Here is an 18,961-nt window from a genome sequence, read left to right as displayed (position 1 = left end):
TTGTGGCAGAGGATGAAAAAAACAGCTGAACACTGAGACCTGCAGGACTGGATTTAACAACCACAAGTGAAAAAGACCTCAAAGGGCAGTTTGGAGAAAGCGTTTCCACTTGTAACCAAGCCAACCATTGCAACTGTTGCTTGTTCCTGCTTCTTTAAACTCACCCTTTATCCAGCTGAATACAAGTATTTGAGCTACAGCAGACATAATAATGCAGTTCTTACCCCCAGGACAGACACTGTCATAAACAGCTTGGCTTCGGGCCCAGATCAGACAGCAGTGAATGAGCCACGTAAACAAGGCCACAATTGAAATGACACAATAGAAGAGGATTACACAACTTGTGGTCACCAAGCCAGTTGATAATATCATTAGAGGAGCCGTGGAGAACCAAACGGGTCTTGGTACACACTGTATTGGCCCGACCGTGATCTCAGTCTGCACAATAAAAATCACTGAATGGGAACATCTATTCAGGACAAGATGCTTTATTGTAGCAGCTTGTTTGTTAAATCACATGCCATGAATGAGAAAATGTGTAACGTCATGTACTGTAGTACAATATTTACAAAGTCGGACACATATCTGACACCAGATGAAATGCTCCAATGTTTAGCCATTCCTGACAAAAAATGTCATTTACCAGTAGAACAAAATGGGGAAACTCTCACTGCTGATGTGTGTGTGGTTTAAAATACCTTGCTGGCACAGACGGGTAATAAGTGTGCATCCAAAACATAGCGAATAATGCTTGACTAGTGCAGATATTTGGACTCAAGGTTCATGACAAAAATCCATCATCAAGGTAACCTTCAGTGAAAACAGGCAGGTGACTGACAAGAAAAAAAGAAAAGAAAAACAATATGACCTGAGGATACAAGTAGAGGTACTTTTAAAAAATATACCTTACCAGATGTTGGTGTTTGAGCCCTTCATATATTCTGTAATATTTAAACTTTTGCAGTCTAACAGACACTCCTCTGTCCAAGTTGGCGCTTTAAAGTGAACACTGTGAGAAAAACTGTGGTTACCAAGTTACAGAACAATGCGGAAAGTTAACCTCACTGCAAACAACCTCCTCACTGATCACACAAACACATTTAAAATAAGTTTGTGACAATGCATAGAAGCTAAATTTGTATCCGAGGCCTGCATGTGGTTTCGTTTTTTTATTAGTACAATAAAATGTGGCGAAGTGAATCAACAAAGAAGCCAAGAAGTCATTTCATGGATTCATTTCTCACTTGACTCTCATGTTTGGTTTTTTATATTTTGAGTTTATTTTTTGCTGAAAACAGTCATATTCTACCTTGGCCTTTTTCTGAAACAGCTCTTTCTCCCTGAGCAGTACACTTTCAGGATAAAAACATCATTGAAATGTCAGGGTTAAGCTTCCAAACTGTGAACACATTTGCAGCAAGTCATACAAATCTGGCACTTTGGGGTGAAATGCTCTACCAGATTGTGGTGCCAACACTATTTATCTCGAATACTCGCATTGCTTAGTTTGATGTGACAAAGTAAAGTAGACTGGAGGTAATTTCCTGAAGGGATTGTGCACCTGGGCCCTACAGTACTCTGGTCAACCCTGCTTAACAGGAAATCTAAGAAGCTTAGATCACTAATGCCCAAATGGTCCCAGGTAGCTACAGTGGCAACAAAGAAGCCTTGAAAATGCTGTCTGGGAACTGGCCAGAAGTGTGAAAGAAATCTAAATGACTGCAAATCAGCATCATGTAACAGAATCATTAGAGAGGCACAACACAAATCGGATTTTAAAAGATTCAAGTGGGCAAGTGACGATTACATAATTTTTCCAACAAAAAAAAGACATTTGACTTAAAATGGCTTAAAATCAACAGCTGAGAAGGAAATAAAAACATTTGACAGTACAAATATTTTGTAAATATTAAATACTGTACATCAATGATAAATCCCTACAAAGGATAAAAACCCTCTGATTAGAGGGAAAATAAACGTTCCAGTTTGGTTTCAGCTGCAGGCGAATATGGAGCCCTGTTGTTGACAGTTTATTGTTCTCCAGCACAAAGGAACGTTTCGGTGTTCCTTTGCAAACCTCTCTGCCAATCCCCAAACGCCCCGCTGAAAACAAAAAACATGTGCAAAGGACGAGAATATTAAGGTTTTAACTGTAACTTCAAAAAAGGACTGAATAGGCATTAAACTCGTGAAGCAGCCCTGCTGCATGGGACGCAGGCTAAGTTTTCAAACCGTACTTTAGTTGAGGAAGCGAATGTCGAATTTCCTCTTATCCCAATGCAATTTACCCATTTCTGTCCATTTTCATAAATAAGTGGCATTTCTAACGTTGTGACATCTTTTATAATGATTCCCAACCAGGCTGACATTCCTCTGGAGAGGAGTGGGTTTTCTCTCCTCATCTACAAGCGTTCACATCACAAGTCTTACATTTAAGATGCCATTGCAGCATAGCACACGCTTCACGAGTCCATTAGTCCAAGTTTCCAAAATGAAAAACCAAAAGCCAGGTGTCAGCAGCCTTTAAGGTGCGGAAGTGTGGAAAGTTTGTCGACTTTTCCCAAAGCAGCGGCGTTTTCGACCCCTTTCAGCCACTCTTTGCATTTCCTTACAACAGTCTCATCCACATCTCCGTCCTCTTCCTCGTACTCCACATCATCGTACTTGTATTGATCATTTAGCAGAGATATTTTAACGATGGCGGTGATGTCCTGCTCTGCGCTCTCTCCTTTCCCGTTAGGAGCGCAGCCTTTGGAGCCTCCGTGCGTCTTTTTGGATGGAAAAACTCGCCTGTGCCTGAAGTCGGTGGAGGCGCAGCACTTCTGCTGCTTTGCCATCATCTGCTTCTCTAGATTCCGTTTCTGGATGACAAGAATGGCTTCAGGGGTGAGACTGAGGGTAAACTGAATCTCCTTCTTCCCCTCCTCTTTCCCGTGGAGATGTCTGCTGGAGTCCATGGAGCTGGAGCGTCTGACTCCTTCGGATGAATCCTGAGCTTTGGGCACCGACAGCCAGGAGCATTTTCCCTGCGTTTCTTGCCCACTGACTGGCTTCTGAGACGGGCTTTTGTTCTTCTCTTGTTGGGCTTTTCGCCCTAAATTCCTTAAATTCGCAGACGCCCAAGAAGTGGACTGCTTGTCCTTCTCGGACCCCGCTTTCTCTCTGGCAGATTTGCTGGTTTGTTCAGTCTGAGGAGGCACTCCGTTGGCTTTCTTTTTTCCAAACAGCTCCCTGCCAGGCGACGAGATCCGCTGGTGGAGGCTGATGGGTGGAAAAGGCATCTTTGTGGCTGGAAGTGATCAGGATATAAAAACGTGCAAGTGCAAAAGAGAAAACCCTGCGCAAAGCGACGAGCGGCGCTCTCCGGGCATTATCCAGCAGCGACGTGGAGAGAGCAGGGATGCGGTGCACCTGTTGTCCGCACTGAGTTCAACTGGTGCGCAGACACACAGCCCGGCCGCTTTATGGCGGGGCTGGCAGGAAGGCGTGGCCAGGACACGCACCGACAGACAAAGCCATGAAAAAAGTGGTGATGTCATTTCATAATTTTCAAGAACTTCCTGAAGCGATGATCCACATCCACCTCATGTTCCCCTCATCTTCCCTCACAGCGCCACTCTGTTGTGGACCACCTTTAATATTTGTTTAACAGACAATCAGCCTAAAAGTATGAAACATCCTCAAATAATTGTGACTGTTAGGATATAAACATTTTAACTTATGTGGCCAAAGAGCATGTTTATCTGGTTCTTTAAAAAATATTTGATTCTTTCATAAAAGAAACTAACTTAAGAAGCACAAATTTCTTGGGAATGAAGCTCAATTTCAGCCACACTTTTTCAAAAAGGTATCTCTAAACTTAAACACGTGGCAATATTGTCCCTTTCACATTTCCCAGAAAACTAAATGTTTTCATGCTGTGAACATTTGTCTACACAACCAATAAACGTGTTTGGACTATGATAAGTTGTGGAAAGCACATTCTTCACTTAAAGCAGCCCAACACACCTATCTGTGCCTCCCCGTAGTCGACACTCATGGTCGTAAATAATGTTTACTCCTATAGATGCCTCCCATATCCCCATCTGTCCTTGAACTAAAGTATTTCAGCAGCACAATGACATTCTGTTTGATTTTATCCTGTCAGTAATGTCAATTATCTGACATGTATAGGTGGTTACTTTTGTTCTTCCAGCCATGTAGCCTATGAAAGACATCTGGGTGAATACACAAATAGTCTGCAATATTGATTTTTCTTTGTTTCTGCTGTTATCTGCACTTTCAGCCAGACAGCTCCACAATTAACTTGATGCGATTTTTTTCCTCTGGTATAAAAGGAAATCAATACGTTTCCAAATCTGTAGTTTTTAACGTGGTTTATTTGAAACTGCCTGCAGCTTTAACAGTTTGTGAAACATTTTGGAATTTGAGTTAATGAACAGATTTTATTTGTCAAATTTCTGGATAGATATCATCACTTTGGCACTTCTAACACATCAAAAAAAATCCATTTAGGCCAAACAGTCCCCCGACTCGCTCATTCTTGGAATCAATAAACGGCATGAAATCACCCCTGACAACACAGGCCGAGTTATTTATCCATTTTTGCAAGATGATCTGGATCATTAAGCTGAAGAGGATGTAAAGACTCGTTTAATTCCAGAGCTTGTTGTGGCGTGGGATCCCACTCCTCTCTGACATAACAGCGGATTAGAAGTAATGAAGAGGAAGGAGTTGGGACACTAACAGATTGCTGAGGTCAGGATGCTTCCCCTTCATCCTCAAACTTTGGCGTAATCGAAAAATGCTGGGCAAAGGAGGCGAATAACAAAAACAACCACGTTCCTGCCATTGAAACGAATTATTTTAGCCCTCAGATTACCCTTAGAGGGATTTACAGGGCCTCTGTGAAGTTGGTTGAACAAGTAGTCCTAAAGAGAGATTTTGTCCATGCTAATCCACCACATTATACAAGCATCTAATAAGTTTGGGGGCGCCGCATGACAAGAAGAGAATGCAGTTATTTAATCACACTAAGCACACAAACAAAACCTTGAGGCATGGTCTGAAGCAAATTGTACAGCTAATACACAAATCCCATCTCTCCCACTCTCAAATATATATGCATAGTGTAAATCAAAATATGAGATATTAAAGACTGACTTGGTCCAAGGATTTCTGTAAAATGAAATGCACCTTCTCATGATAATGTGAACATCTGCACCACAGATGGGGGTAGGCAGAGGTTATGAATCTTCTGGAGGAGGTTGTCATGACAACCACATCCTCAAAGGCTGCGGCATCATGCTGGAGCAATATAGGGAAAACGATGCGAGCTATACTGGGTTATTAGGTCACGTTAGACTCACAATGCTCAGAAAAGCGTAATTAAATGGGTCATTGCTACATCTGGCAGGAAATCTAGTTTAAAAAGAGAAGCATTTTTGAATGCAATTTGATGAGTAGAGGGGGAGGCAAGTGTGTCGAAATGCAAACTGAAGACCGAGAGACCAGACAGGAGCTGCTTCTTTTTTTTAATCTCTTTAGCTGAAAACACCTCAAAGAGCTGTGGGTATCACACATCCCAGTGCATCATCAGTGAAGCAGTGAGTCAACTGCCAAAGGGAAAACAATCACATTTGAACATGGAATAGCATCTGAGAGTCTATTTATATATTAGTGCCTCATACATAGACAGAAAGCAGAGAGGCAATGTTTTAATAATGTTTGTGTGCAAGAAGCCAAAAAACCTTTAAAAACATCCAGAAGAAAACTAAATCATGTACTGCTTAAGTTGTAAAGTTTGGTCTATATATCAACAGTTCTGTTTATATGTACAGTTATGTTAAGGTATTTTGTTGTAAAGTACTTTCTATAGAAAAGTCAAAATCAATTCCCTGCACTTAAACGGTATAAAATCCTTAGTAAATATATGAATATTTTTAAATATATTAAGCAATAAAGGCACCCATTATTCTCACAAAAGCAAAATGAATGAGATGTGTTATAATCCTATTATAATTATTGACCTTAAGCTAGATTTAAAAGGCAGAAAAAAAAATCAGTATGAAAGAGTCAGAGTAAAAAGTGGAGATATGGTGTATAAACAATATAAACGTATATTTTACAAAGCCACTGTTACAGCAGTTTGCATATTAGGACCAGTCTTCTTAGAAAATTGTGGACTCCTGAGTCCTAACTCAGACAGGTCGTGAAGCATTTCATCACAGCGTCCCTGTTGAAGGAAAAAAAAAATCTAATTAACAGCCAGAAATTTGAACAATAAAAAAAGGGGATAAAAGAAAAAGGAATGAAAAAAATGAGAATTGAGTGTTGTTCTAAAATGGTCCAGGAATAAATAAATACAGCAGGGACAAAATTCCATCAAGCGTATGAAATTAAAAGCGACAAAAATGCACTTCGGTCCTTTGTTACGATGATTTGGGTGGGGCTCGTCATGAATAAGTGAGCGTGTTTTGGCGGGGAAGCACCACATGTTCAGGGTGACGCAGGGGGGGGGGCTCCCTTTCTCCAGGTACGCTGTGGTGAAGGATGATGCAATAGGAGCGATCGCCATGGCAACCACAGACGGTTGCCTACTCCATTTCCCTTCACAGTTTGCTCTTGCCATCGGTACGTTGCTATGCAGACTTCCCCTGCAGCCACAGTCAAAACTCGATGGAGGAGGTGTAAAAAAAAAAAAAAAAAAAAACCCGTCAAGGTTAAAAAGGAGAAGGGGGGATCACAAGCAGTTTGAAGGGGAGGAGGGGAGGTTGGTGGACAGACAGGAGACAGACTTCTTCAAAAGATCTGGTTTGATCCCCGGTGTATAAACAAGAAAAAGATTTAATACCAGAATCCTCATATTCTTCCTCCTGTACAGCCTGAGGTCTGTTTTTTTTTATATTCATTGAGGTTTGATGCTATTTTTGGTCCCCTGAAAACTGCATGAATAAATGAGTAGTCCCAGAGGTCTTTCCCCCCGTTTTTGATTAAACATCAGCGCTACAGTAGGCTTGCAGCGCTGTGGGAAGCGCACATGCAGCAGGTTTTAGTCCCTTAATTTGCTGGCATGAGAGGTTATAAATAGGCAACTCGGTAAAACACATTAAAGGATCAAGTCCATTTGCCATGTGGTGTTGTGACTAGCCAGGTATCAAAGTTAGCTCAAGAAGCGACATGGATGGGAAGTACGGCAGTCTAATGCTTTTAAATGTGTCATCTAAAGGTATAGAGGCTTGAGATTAAAAATATTTATCAGCTCTGGAGAAACACTGTAAACAATAGAGAGCCAAGTGGTCAAATCTAAATTAAATGAAAACTGGATTAAAGTAAGAGGCTTAAAGTGACAGGATAGTAACGTGTTGACAAAGAATGTCAGACATACAATAACAAAGGAAGTAAAAAATAAGTGATCGTCTAAAATTAGCTGTCAAATGTGCTTTTATCCATAGGAATTTGGTTTTTAGGTAGGTGGGGGCGATATGTTATAAGGTCTTTGTCTCAGCTTTGTATTGTTGTTAGCATTTGGGCTGGGGGAGGGGGAGCACGGGGTGGACGTCTCTCAGATGTCAGGATGGATTATAGGGTTGCCCAAACACACAAGACACTTAGTGCGGGGGCTGCGCGGGGTCTCTGGCCTTCTCACCAAATAAGATCTAACCCCACTTACAGCTGGACCGACAAAACAACATCACACTTCATGCCTGACTCGGGGACAGCTCTGAGGTGGGACATTTTGTGAAGTAAACATTTGAGTATTATCTTTAAAAATTGCATACTGCGGTGAGATAATTCAAAATGAACAGCTTTAAAACTGTAAAATTTATATGAAGCTTTATACTGTGTATGATCAAAATTAAAGACAACAAAGAGCCTGTGAGAAAGATTGTTGTGTTACTATAAAGTTTTTATTTTTGCTATGTATGCAGCTTTAGACAGCTTGTCTAGATTTAATTAAAATTTTGCATTGTGCTTTACCCCTATAGAGCTTAACATAAGCTCATTACAAGCAGTGTTAAAGCTAAATTGGGGAAGAAATGTTTTCGTAAATCTGGCTAAAAGAGCATTATTTTACAAACAATCATTTCATTTTGATATTACGGACTAAGCGATGATGTCACAGGGCTAAAGCACAGCAGAGTGTGAAACAACAAGCTGCCATTTGTTTGACACGAAGAGCCTCCAATAGTCATAGTGGGGGATTACAGCCATATGGTGGAGGTAAACAGAGGCAAGAGGCAAATAAAAACATGTTTTCATCGTAGCGTCGCTAGTTTGTTTTGTACTGTTCAGTGTCATTTGTCACTGAGACCTTACTGAGATATGAAAGGGAATTGAAAACGTTTTCAAGGTCTCTTTTGACGGCATCTTTTCCAGAAATGACTCAAGTGAAAGATCACAGTCAGTAAGCAACACATCCTGCTAAAAATAACACGGAGGACGCAGGCATATCACCACGAGCTTAAAGCAGATGTATCATAAATAGCATAATACTGTTTTCTTACCTGGCAAATGGAATGTAAGAGATGCTATACCTGAAGAGAAAAGCAAAAAAAAGGATGAAGGGCAATTTTCTGACCATGTAAAGGACAAACACTGACTGAAGAAGAAGACACTGTCAAAATGAGGAACATGTCCAGTAGCTACCTGCTCAAAAAGCTCTATTTATAATACATGATATGTTTGTATGGTATGTCATGGTATGGAAACTTTTGTAATGAATGATCAGATAATGAATGTAATGCCTCTTTTGGGTCCCTCTTAAAAAGGTATAAAGTTAAAAATTCACTTTTATGCCATGGATGACTTCAGTGAAACACTTACAGCTACACTGGTACATTTTCCTGTAATTCAACATGATGTATCTAGCTGGCATGACTGAAAATCCCAGAATCTTTACTTGAAAGTTCAGGTTTGTTTTGATAATGCTCGTCTTCACATCATTGTAAATATGTGATTTTTTAAGAGATTAAAGATTAAAAGCATTAAAAACCACGACAGGAAACACAGGACCTATGAAAGGTTTATAGGGCTTAACCAAAGCATAATAACGGCCATTTGATGAAAAACACACAAAAATGTAAAATACGCTTAAATAATCCATCAAATAGTCGCCACTGGACCGACAAGTCTTTGATGTAGCTCGGCGGGGATTAAGAAAACACGATTGTGAATGAATTGGATACACTGTAAGCTTTGCACTAATGAGTCTGGACAGATTGGTCGACCAAATACCAAGTGCAACAAAAACATGATACCCTGTTCTGGAATGATTACAGCTAAACTTCAGCTTAAAAAAAAATCCCTCATGAGACAACGAAATATATTTTAAATATGTGAGGAATCTGGTACAGCAGTTGAATGATTAACTGGAGCCAAAGCCGAAGCGCAACAGCAAGAAATCCTCCTCTATCTTGTTAAGCAGAGCTCTGACACTTCTTAGAAGTACTGTAGCAATTTTTCAAGTGAATAATCGGAATATCTAATCTAATCAAGTAGATCAAGAAACGGTCATTAGTGCTGTTTTGTCATTAAACTTCAGTCCGTCTGTCGAGTTCTGTGTTGAGTCTGTTAGTCAGTAATGGTTCATTGTGAAGCGGTCACTTAGAATTCCCCCTGAGGACTGGACTTTACCCGCCTCCGTGTGGGTCAGTGGCGACGTATTACAGAACTACCTCCGCGCAGACGTCTGAGTGCTTGCGTGGGATTGCTCTATGCCCCCAGTCTGTTAAGAATGAGCTTGGGATGTGTGACTTGCGGTTGCCATGGGGATGCCTTTGAGAATGCAGGCAGAGCGGAAATGAATGTACTATATGTAGGTGCAAGAGAAGCAGTGCAGTTACGAGTCTGACAGTGTTGCCCAGTGATGCACTGAAATTATCCGTTCCCTTCCTCCTGAGTTGCTGTGGATGAGTTTCCACATGAAGTCATGTACCGAAACTCTTTTGTCAGTGCTGTGCAAATATGTCCAAATTAATGAGGTGGTGACATGTCAATACACATTACTCACAGGTCTTATTATTCACTGCTACAGTGAAGCTTAACCCCACTGACCTTGTGGCAGCCAGTGTGTAAAGGACCAAGTCTCATCATTATATGTTTGCTTTTCTCAATTAACTAGCTGTAGGATTCAGAAAGCCAAACCGAAGACTCAATTTGGAACCAGTGTGTACACTACCAGCAGTTACTTGTAATATAAATTAAACTACATGTAAAAAAAAAAAAAAAAAACTTATCAGAATTTCCCCAAGATAAATTTGATGTTCTGTCCACACAACAGTTCAAAACCTCTAAGTATTACATTTACATTCTTGTAAGACAACAAAAAGCAACAAATCCTTACCTGACCAGCTTAAGCAATTAATCAATTTGCGAAAATGCTGAGAATCTTTTCTAGCTCAACACACTCAAAGATTGAACCTTAATGAGCACAATTAAGGCAAAATTGGGTTTTTGTTTCAACTGAAAAGAGCTGATTTAAAACTTTCAAACTAAGCAGTGTGAACAAAAGCGAATACATAAAATGATTTCAGGACAAAGACGCTCAATAAACTTTTGAAAACTGCAATAAAATCTTGCCAATGAAATCATGAATAGACATCATGTTCTGTACAGTCTGTGAAAGGCACTGAAATCCTTGAGGTCTTTATTTGACATACTCTTAAAATAACCTACTGAACTAAGTAAAGGCTGATGGATGCCACATACTGTCAACGGACTGTTTTCACCAGAGACACCTGGCGGTGATTTTATCTTGCATGTAAGCACACAGGTACAAACACCCATCTGTCTCCACTTGCCAGAACTACACATGTGGGTTTAAGCAAGCTCCATACTGATTCTGGCACTACCTGTTCCTTTAGAAGCCAAAAATATACTGACCTACAATGACAACTGGCATCCTGCCTACAATCCTACTACCACAACTCTGACTCGACCTGCATTTTGAACAGATGTAACTGTCTGCTCTGGCAAACTAGGGCAAACCAATTTAATCATTGCTTGAGCATCTTATCATTATGTGATACTTAGATGGCCGTCTGAGTTTAAAAAAAAAAGAAAAGAAGAAGCTTAAAATATACAGTGGTTTGAAATTAAATGTTAAAATCAGGTATAGTGTTGTTGACAGTGCAGTAAGACAAGTATCATGCAATCTTGTATAGTTTCAGCCAAGCATGTGTATACAGGAGTGAAGTAAGCTCAATCATCTGCAGCGTAATTAACTCAACCCACAAGTAAGACAAGTCAAAGCAATGTTCTCTTCACTGGAAAGGTGGCTTCATCCGAATAGGTGTGAATGATGAGTTAATTGCCAACTGCACTAGAGCTAAGGAATGGCTTTGAGTGGCAGGTCTCACTTACCATGTCATTGCCAAAAACTGCAGAATGCAGAAGATGAGCGCCAATACCTTTTTATGCCACTGTAAAATAAAGTACAAACCAATTATTGCACAGTTAAAAGCAGTTCTCTAAAACAATAAAGACTCTGTTTTCGAATCGGTTTGTCATACTTACCCAAAACGCTGCGCAAAGTGTTAGGACAAGGCAGAGCTGGTGGAAGAAGATAAGGAAAAATTATCCTCTTGTACGCTTGCAGAATGACATTTGCTATCAGAGAAATCAATTCTTTTCTGACCAACTACAACCGTAAATCTACCAACAGAATACGTGAACATTGTTAAACTGAAATGTGTTGTTAATTAAGTTATATTATTTTCAGTTGTTCTAAGATTACAAGCTAAGTAGAACTGTTCTTCAAATGAACCTGGCTGTCTAATCCAAAGTCATAAACCTCTGACAACTACTGTAGCAAAGCATGGAGTAGAGCAAGATAAAACTCGAATATCCAGTCAGACAAGGGGCTCCAATTAATAGCAAAATATTTACCAGCATGACAATGGTGGCTATCAGTCTTGTTTTTTCAAACATGCGCTTCAGCTGTTTAAGTGGTCCCATTAGGAAGCAGGTGCTGTACAAGAAATAAAGAACAAAAAAAAAAAAAAAAAAGTTATGTTGTAACACACTTAAGTTAAAATGTTAATTCAGGAAATTTGCATTTTTGTCTTCGTATCAGGTAAGCATACTTTTTGCTATTTCCAGTGATTGTCTGTTACACAGTACAGCCACTGTGAATATGAGTGATGTATTTTTCAGTTTCTGTAGGAGACATACTTTCTTTTCTCTGTTCAGCCTGCTGCCTACTACAACTCTGTCATATTAAAACACCATCACATTAGGGAACTTTACACCTCTATATGTAATAAGCATTTTCAGTCAAAAATATAATTGTATTCAATAATTTTAACATCCAAAAATAAACAGGCCAGGATGATTGTAGCACCAGAATCACATGGCCAACATAATCAATTTTACACTACGTGTTACAGTTAAATATTTCATGCCCAACACCACGATGACACATTTAGAACCTCCTACATGATACGTGTGTTACGTCAGCAAATTTAACAAGACAAAGGCTTTCCCCAATGACGAAGCACGCAGCTCTGGGCTCTGCAAAGCCGAGTGGGCTGAGGGAGTCTGTGGAGCGTCACATCTGTTAGATGAGACATGAGAGTAGTGTGTGTGACGCAGGCTCTTTCTACTGATCTGCTGAGGGAGATGGATGCTTTTTGTCGAATGCTCAGTGTGACAAACAGTAATGATATCCACGCACATGCTGCTTCTGCAGACTGAGCGAAAAAATGTGTCATCTACACAGCGTATAACTGAAAGCAAATCTGATACTGTGATTTAAACAGATTTAGTGTTGAGTTTGTATTACATTACTGGTAGGTGTTCTGATTGGCAGTTTATCTTTGACAATTTATTTTGTGGTTACAAAATAAATATAGTAACCAGCCTACAGAGGTACAACTATGTACAGGGTGTCCCAAAAAATGCAAACACACTTTAAATAATTGTAAACTAGGTGATTATTATAATTTGTTTAATTTTCAACATGTAAAAGAATTTACAAACATCATTCTATTGTTTTGTCACCACCTGTTCTCAAACTGATGTCCGTTCTGGTTCAGACACTAGCGCGAAGCGATGGAACAGCACACATCATAAAACAGTTCCCTTGGTATTTGCGTGCATTCACGATCAATGGTTGCTCTCAATTCAGTGACTGTTGCAGGTCTCATTGCGTAGACTTTGTCTTTTAGGTATGCCCATAAAAAGAAGTCTAGTGGAGTGAGGTTAGTTGTTATCAGCTGCTAAAAGGTGCATAATTTTTTTGGGACACCCTGTACATTTATCCTATTGAAGTGACTGTCATATTTTGGCAGAAAAATGATATGCTGTTATGTCACTATACAGTATAGCGGTGTATCGTGTCATGACACTGGATCCTATTATGAACATGACCTTCCACAACTGTGGCTGAAACGATGTAACCAATGGTCTCCATGTACATCTTACTGCAATTTCATACAGATGTAAAGTAGTTTAAGCCCCTTAAAAACACGATACCCTCTTGCACTGATTGTTAACCTGGGCTATGAAGAAGATGACCCAGTTTCTAGACACATCTAAACCCTCTGGACACATGCGATACCTGAAAACAGAGACTGCTCTGTCTGAAAGCAAACCCCTCATCAATGGTTCACTGTCCATCAAAGAAGTCAAAGACATCATTATTAGATTTAGACCTTGGATTATCTACCATAAATAATCCATAATGCTGTAAAATCCAGTACGCCCATTGATATGTTGTGAAGATTTAAATCTAATCTCACTTAAGCATTACATTAAGATAACTAGATTTGTAAATATGGCACCCAGTCACTGGCAAGAAATGAACCTTGTGTGCTATAGAGGAGACACTTCATTTATTTGATCTGCTGTTATGGAAAACTTAAACTGGCAAATAATACAACATAAAACATTGTGTGGTCTGCTCACAGAAACAGATACCAAAACAGACTGTTAAGAGACATGGACAGCAACTGTGCTTCCACTGATCATCATCTCTTAATCCCCTATAATTACATACTCACTTTCAAGTAACATACGACTGCACAATAAATCAAGATCACAATTAAATAAACTTAACTATTAACACTTCAAAATTAGACCAACTGTTTTGTTGCATCAGATTGTGTAATATCTATTCACTGGTAAGCCTTCTTAAGTTTTTGCCCCACACAGTGAGGAACACTCCTTCCCAAGCAAAGTTAAAGCTGCAGACTGCACTAAAATGTTCATGTAAATCAAATTTAGTGTTTCGGTTAACAGCAATGTGGCTGCAAAAGCATTTTCCATTCATCACAGTCTTATAAATAGATAATACTGCTACTTAATATCCAAAACACAACAGGAGTATTTATTTTGCTGAAAAGGGTGAAATCAGGGTTCTCACCAGCGCATTTCAGCGTAACGGCCCGTTACGCTGTCATAACGGCCCGTTACACTGTCTAACAGCCCGTTACACTGTCTAACGGGCCGTTACACTGTCTAACGGGCCGTTACGCTCAGTTTAAAAGATTGCGCTGTGATTAGGGCCACTACCCCAGCGCATTTCAAAGATTACGCTGTTGTTATGAGAGTGTGTGGCTCCGTCATGAGAGTGGGAGAGAGAGCAGCGTGTGTGTGTGGGAGGGAAGGGGAGGGAGGGGGAGAGCGAGTGAGAGAGACTGGCAGTCGGTGGAGGAGAGAAGGTGTATAGTTGCTGGGTTTGCGGTACTGTGCGGTTCAGCCACTGTTCATAGACAATAAAGGCTGCAGTGTTCTTCGATACGGCTGGGCTCCTGTGTCTTTGCCTCTACCGCTGCTGAAGAAGTGAAGGGGGTTAACCCCGGGGTTCCTGACCACGGTCGGGGGCCGAACAGGAAGGGTTAACATTGTGATTAGGGCCGCTGCGCTGTTATTTTGACAGATAACGCCATGTGCGTTTGTTTTTATTAACTGGGTGCCTATCTAGGTTAATTTATGTCTCCCCACCTCAGCCGTACTTTCCTGTCGATTGACCCGTTCCCGTCTATTGCGCGCGCGCGCGTGCAGGAGGACCTGCCGTTACGCTGAAAAAAAATCCTGGCGAGAACCCTGTGAAATTTTAGTGCTACAGAGATGTCCACAGAAAATAAACTCTCCAGGCCCAAACATGCACGTTTATGGCAGACCACAGCAAAAATCAAGTAATTTTTTTACATTTTTCAGTGAAAAAGAAAAACAAGAATGATGACTCCAACTAAATCTGTGACTCATAGCACAATTTCAACATCTGTCAAATGTTTGTCCGAATATCACCAGTCCCACTGTTAATACCAATCTGACTATATAAATTATCATCGAGGCCAGAATCAGCAATAACTATTGTTTAATATCATTAAATGAAATGAAATCATGGTTTTATGGAAATATGTAGCTGTGCCAAGGGTGACTGTTAAAAAGTGCAGCAGTTACCAAGGCAAAACAATTTCTGTGTGGATGGTCTACTACTAATCATGTGTTATTTTCTGGGGACTGTGGCATACTAATGAGATTTTTTTTTATCAATACCTTATAATACCAGTACCTGTTAAATTAACTTGGACTTTAAAGTCTTACCTGGCAAGAGCTGCGATGTTTCCTAGTGTGTAGAAGGCAGCAAAAAGCTTGATGCCATTAGGAAGGAACAGCAGTGCTGTGCCCTGAAAAACCAGAAAAACTGTTTCTGTCAGACACACAGAATGATGCCACCACACTTCAAGTAAGGGGAAAACACACAAGGAAATAGTCATACCAGGCAAATGAATTTAATACGATTAAAAGCTTAGATCTTTTCCTATTTTTTCTAGGAAAAGACGAGGGATTCTGTGAGCTGTTCTATGGTGTTGTCAAAACACAGTTGGCTCCCCCTAGTGCTACAATTTTATAAGGCGTTTGTCGACTACATCACTACTTGGATCACTTCCGACTGGTGCAACATTGTTGCCATTTCCCCAAGGGAGGGATAAGATTAGAGAACACTAATCTCATATTTCCCTTCATAATCTTTTATTAAATAATTAGGCTTTATTTGTAACTTATTAAAAGCTCTCAATAAAGCTCTTAATAATATGGAGCAACTAACAATTTACTCAATTGCACTGGTCTATAAGGATATTCAAATAATCTGCAGCTAATAACTGCATATCGTATCATATAAGAGAGGCAAATTGTGGACATGGTTTTTACACTACCAGAGAATGTATAGTTTTGTAAATGCCTGTGCATCCACATGGTTTCTGCAGTAATCAGCCAATCAAATTTAATGCTATAGTGTAAAAATTTTAATGCCACGACCATGAATTCAACAGATTACCCGGGCTTGTTTATTTGTAAAAGATGATTTTTTATGACCGGCATGTTTACACAGATGCACATATCTGACAAATCGCAGTCTATGATTATATATTATTATTGTCAAATATTTTTCTTGAAAACTGCAGAAAGAATTTTTAATGCCACTGAGAATCAAACTTAATTATTTTTAATGCCATTTAAGGCCTTCATTTTCGAAAAATCAACTTAATGACTATTAATGCTTTTTAATACCCTGCAGAAACCCTGATCCAGATAGAAGCCAAATGTATAAATTAAAAAGACATTTAGAGACCCAGAGATTATGCGTTTCTCAGCTGTTAAATGTGTAAAGATCTTTCAACTGTGAATTTCACCACCCAGGCCTACAAACAGAATTTGTGTTCTGGGGTCAGTGTGAATTTTCGCAGTGGCTTCGAAGTGTTGTAAAAAGTGTGTGCAGCTGTGACAAGACTTCCTCCCATCTTAGGTGTAAAACTACAAACTGAAAGTTGGGGAGACGTTACTAAAACACTGTGTGTTAGCTAAGTAAAAGTGATAGAATTCAGTGACTTTAATCTACAAGTGTGAGAGAAGAGGAATTTTCCTTGATGGCAATGGCGTTGAGCCCTGTTGACCACTTCAATTTTAGAGTAAATGCAAACCAAATACAGAACAAGAAAAAAAACCCTGCTGCTAATAGCATTAACAGCGCTCCCTTTGTCCACATAAACACATACAGAACATTAAAACTGCCTGTTCAACTTAATCACACAGAGACACTCACAAGTATTGAGCACAGGATGCCTGAAGCAAAGCATATGACGAACCATTTCACCCTGGTGCTGTAGCTGAGAGTGCTGGCATCAAGGACCTGGTGAGAACAATAGCAGGATGTCACAAGACCCACCTAATGGCCTGCAGAAAGATCCACAGGCCTCCTACTGATGATTTAACCATGTCGGTGAGAGCCAAGTAAACAGCATCGCAGTTTTATCTTAACACACAGACAGTATTGGCATACAGCATAGGAAATAATTATGAGAAAACTGGAACCACACTTTTCTTCCTCTTCCTTTGCGGTGGTTGGTGGGCAAAAACTCTTTTCTACTGAAAATTGTAATGAACAGCTGTTTTGTGGTGTCAGAGCTGTTTAGCAAAGGCTCCTTAACTGTATCCCTCTTTGATAAGTGCTAAGATGACTTCTCTTTTTCCCATCTTGCAGTTCTCTTCTTTCAGCATTGCTGGATGATAATTTAGTTTGAATTTTTTTTTTTGTCCATAGACAGTGTACGTGCAAAATAATGTTGACTCAAAATGTTTTTGGACATCTAGCGTGAATTTTAACATTTGCACAGTTTCAATACATCACATTTCTAAAAAAAAATGTATTGCACGTATTAAATTATTACGAAACCGTTTCTTCAGTGTTATATCTTAGAAGACGCTTTAATTATTTACCCACTGTGCTAAAATTCAAAATAAATTACCACTGTAGAAGTTCTGTTTAGACTTTGCACAGAAAACAGCAGGTGGTCTACCAATTATTCCCAAAACTGTATGTAAACAACACATGACACAGAACTCAGAACTCTTAGCTGAGGATAATAAAGCAATAAAACTACACTGTAAAGAATAATCTCCAATGGGGACAGTCTCTGTCAGGGTCAGAGTGAAACTAAAACATTTCAGCAACAAAAAAGCAGCAATATATTGTTTCAGTACCTTACCTTATGTCCTCCTTTTGGTGAATGCGTGTAAAAGTATGAATATACATAGTTTGTTAGTATTACATGCTAACAGAGGAAAGTGACAGGCATCTTTAAAAGTAGTTTGAAATACACACTTAGTGACAAAAAATACTTTACTAGCTAACGTTAGCCGTCAAACGTCCAAGGAAAAGTTAGCAACTCCGCTACAATCAATTGTCAGCTGCTAACCGCTAACTCCAAGAACATACAACCACATTAACACCGTTAGCATATATCTGAACAGTAGCATAAGGGCAACACAGCTAGCTCATTGCCATTTTGTTCACGTTATTAAACTGCACACACTGTTAGAGGGCTAGCATTAGCAGCTGTCATATAGTAGCTCGGTACCTGTGAAGTCAGACCCAGCTCCTCGTTCTCGTCTCGGCCACTCAGCACACGACGAAGCTTGTCCATCGCTGCAGGCTAGCTGGCTAACTGCTTGGTAAAGAAAAAAAACCGAAAACGTATGGATGTGTATGTTTGCAACTCCCCGTGTTGCCGTCTACCAATGTTGACAGCAGTAGTTGGAAGTTTGACTTCCTGGCTCCCTACACGGTTCCTGCTTTCTGCTAGTGCTGACCTGGAGTCGGTTTTATAGCACACCATATGTTTAGTCCTCCGGGGAGGTCTCTAAATTGCAGACCGTAGATCAGTTCGTGAATGTAGCTTCCCGTTCGACACCTCCGGCGATCTGTTCGTGCTGCCTTTATGGCTGTCGGATAAAATTGGGTTACGAAACTACGTGTGTATGAACCAAACGCTGAATGGCACGCGTCAAATTGTCGGAAATTTCGCAACTTTTCCGGACCTCATATGGATAATGTAACGGACTTTCTCGTGTGACTGCCAGCTTGTGACATTAAACATTCTGTTAAATCAGTAGGAGCTGACAAAATGAGAAAGCCGTATTTACGATTTTAGAATTTCTCAAAGAACCAGTT

General features: G+C 39.9%; 2 protein-coding genes across 2 annotated transcripts; both read right to left on the bottom strand.

The window, feature by feature from the left end:
- Nucleotides 1-472: 472 nt before the first annotated feature.
- prr18 (proline rich 18) lies at nucleotides 473-3,787 on the bottom strand. Its single transcript, XM_022192342.2, has one exon. The coding sequence runs from the start codon at nucleotides 3,279-3,281 to the stop codon at nucleotides 2,514-2,516; it is 768 nt and encodes a 255-aa protein (XP_022048034.2). The 5' UTR covers nucleotides 3,282-3,787; the 3' UTR covers nucleotides 473-2,513.
- Nucleotides 3,788-5,515: 1,728 nt separating this feature from the next.
- sft2d1 (SFT2 domain containing 1) lies at nucleotides 5,516-18,726 on the bottom strand. The gene is made up of 8 exons (XM_022192344.2): nucleotides 18,369-18,726; nucleotides 17,054-17,140; nucleotides 15,553-15,635; nucleotides 11,890-11,971; nucleotides 11,518-11,553; nucleotides 11,365-11,423; nucleotides 8,508-8,537; nucleotides 5,516-6,235 (listed from the first exon to the last, which is right to left on the bottom strand). The coding sequence occupies exons 1-8, from the start codon at nucleotides 18,432-18,434 to the stop codon at nucleotides 6,196-6,198; spliced, it is 483 nt and encodes a 160-aa protein (XP_022048036.1). The 5' UTR covers nucleotides 18,435-18,726; the 3' UTR covers nucleotides 5,516-6,195.
- Nucleotides 18,727-18,961: the final 235 nt, after the last annotated feature.

The sequence above is a fragment of the Acanthochromis polyacanthus genome, chromosome 15, assembly GCF_021347895.1.
Source record: "Acanthochromis polyacanthus isolate Apoly-LR-REF ecotype Palm Island chromosome 15, KAUST_Apoly_ChrSc, whole genome shotgun sequence".
NCBI lineage: Eukaryota > Metazoa > Chordata > Actinopteri > Pomacentridae > Acanthochromis > Acanthochromis polyacanthus.
This window is presented reverse-complemented; position numbering and strand designations above follow the sequence as displayed.

Bases quoted from the DNA above. Each gene is read 5' to 3' on its own strand.
- prr18 (XM_022192342.2), bottom strand. From the start codon at position 3,281: ATGCCTTTTCCACCCATCAGCCTCCACCAGCGGATCTCGTCGCCTGGC.
- sft2d1 (XM_022192344.2), bottom strand. From the start codon at position 18,434: ATGGACAAGCTTCGTCGTGTGCTGAGTGGCCGAGACGAGAACGAGGAG. The intron at 17,141-18,368 runs GTACCGAGCTAC...TGTTCTCACCAG, and splicing joins AGCTGGGTCTGACTTCACAG to GTCCTTGATGCCAGCACTCT. The intron at 15,636-17,053 runs GTGAGTGTCTCT...CTGGTTTTTCAG, and splicing joins GCATCCTGTGCTCAATACTT to GGCACAGCACTGCTGTTCCT.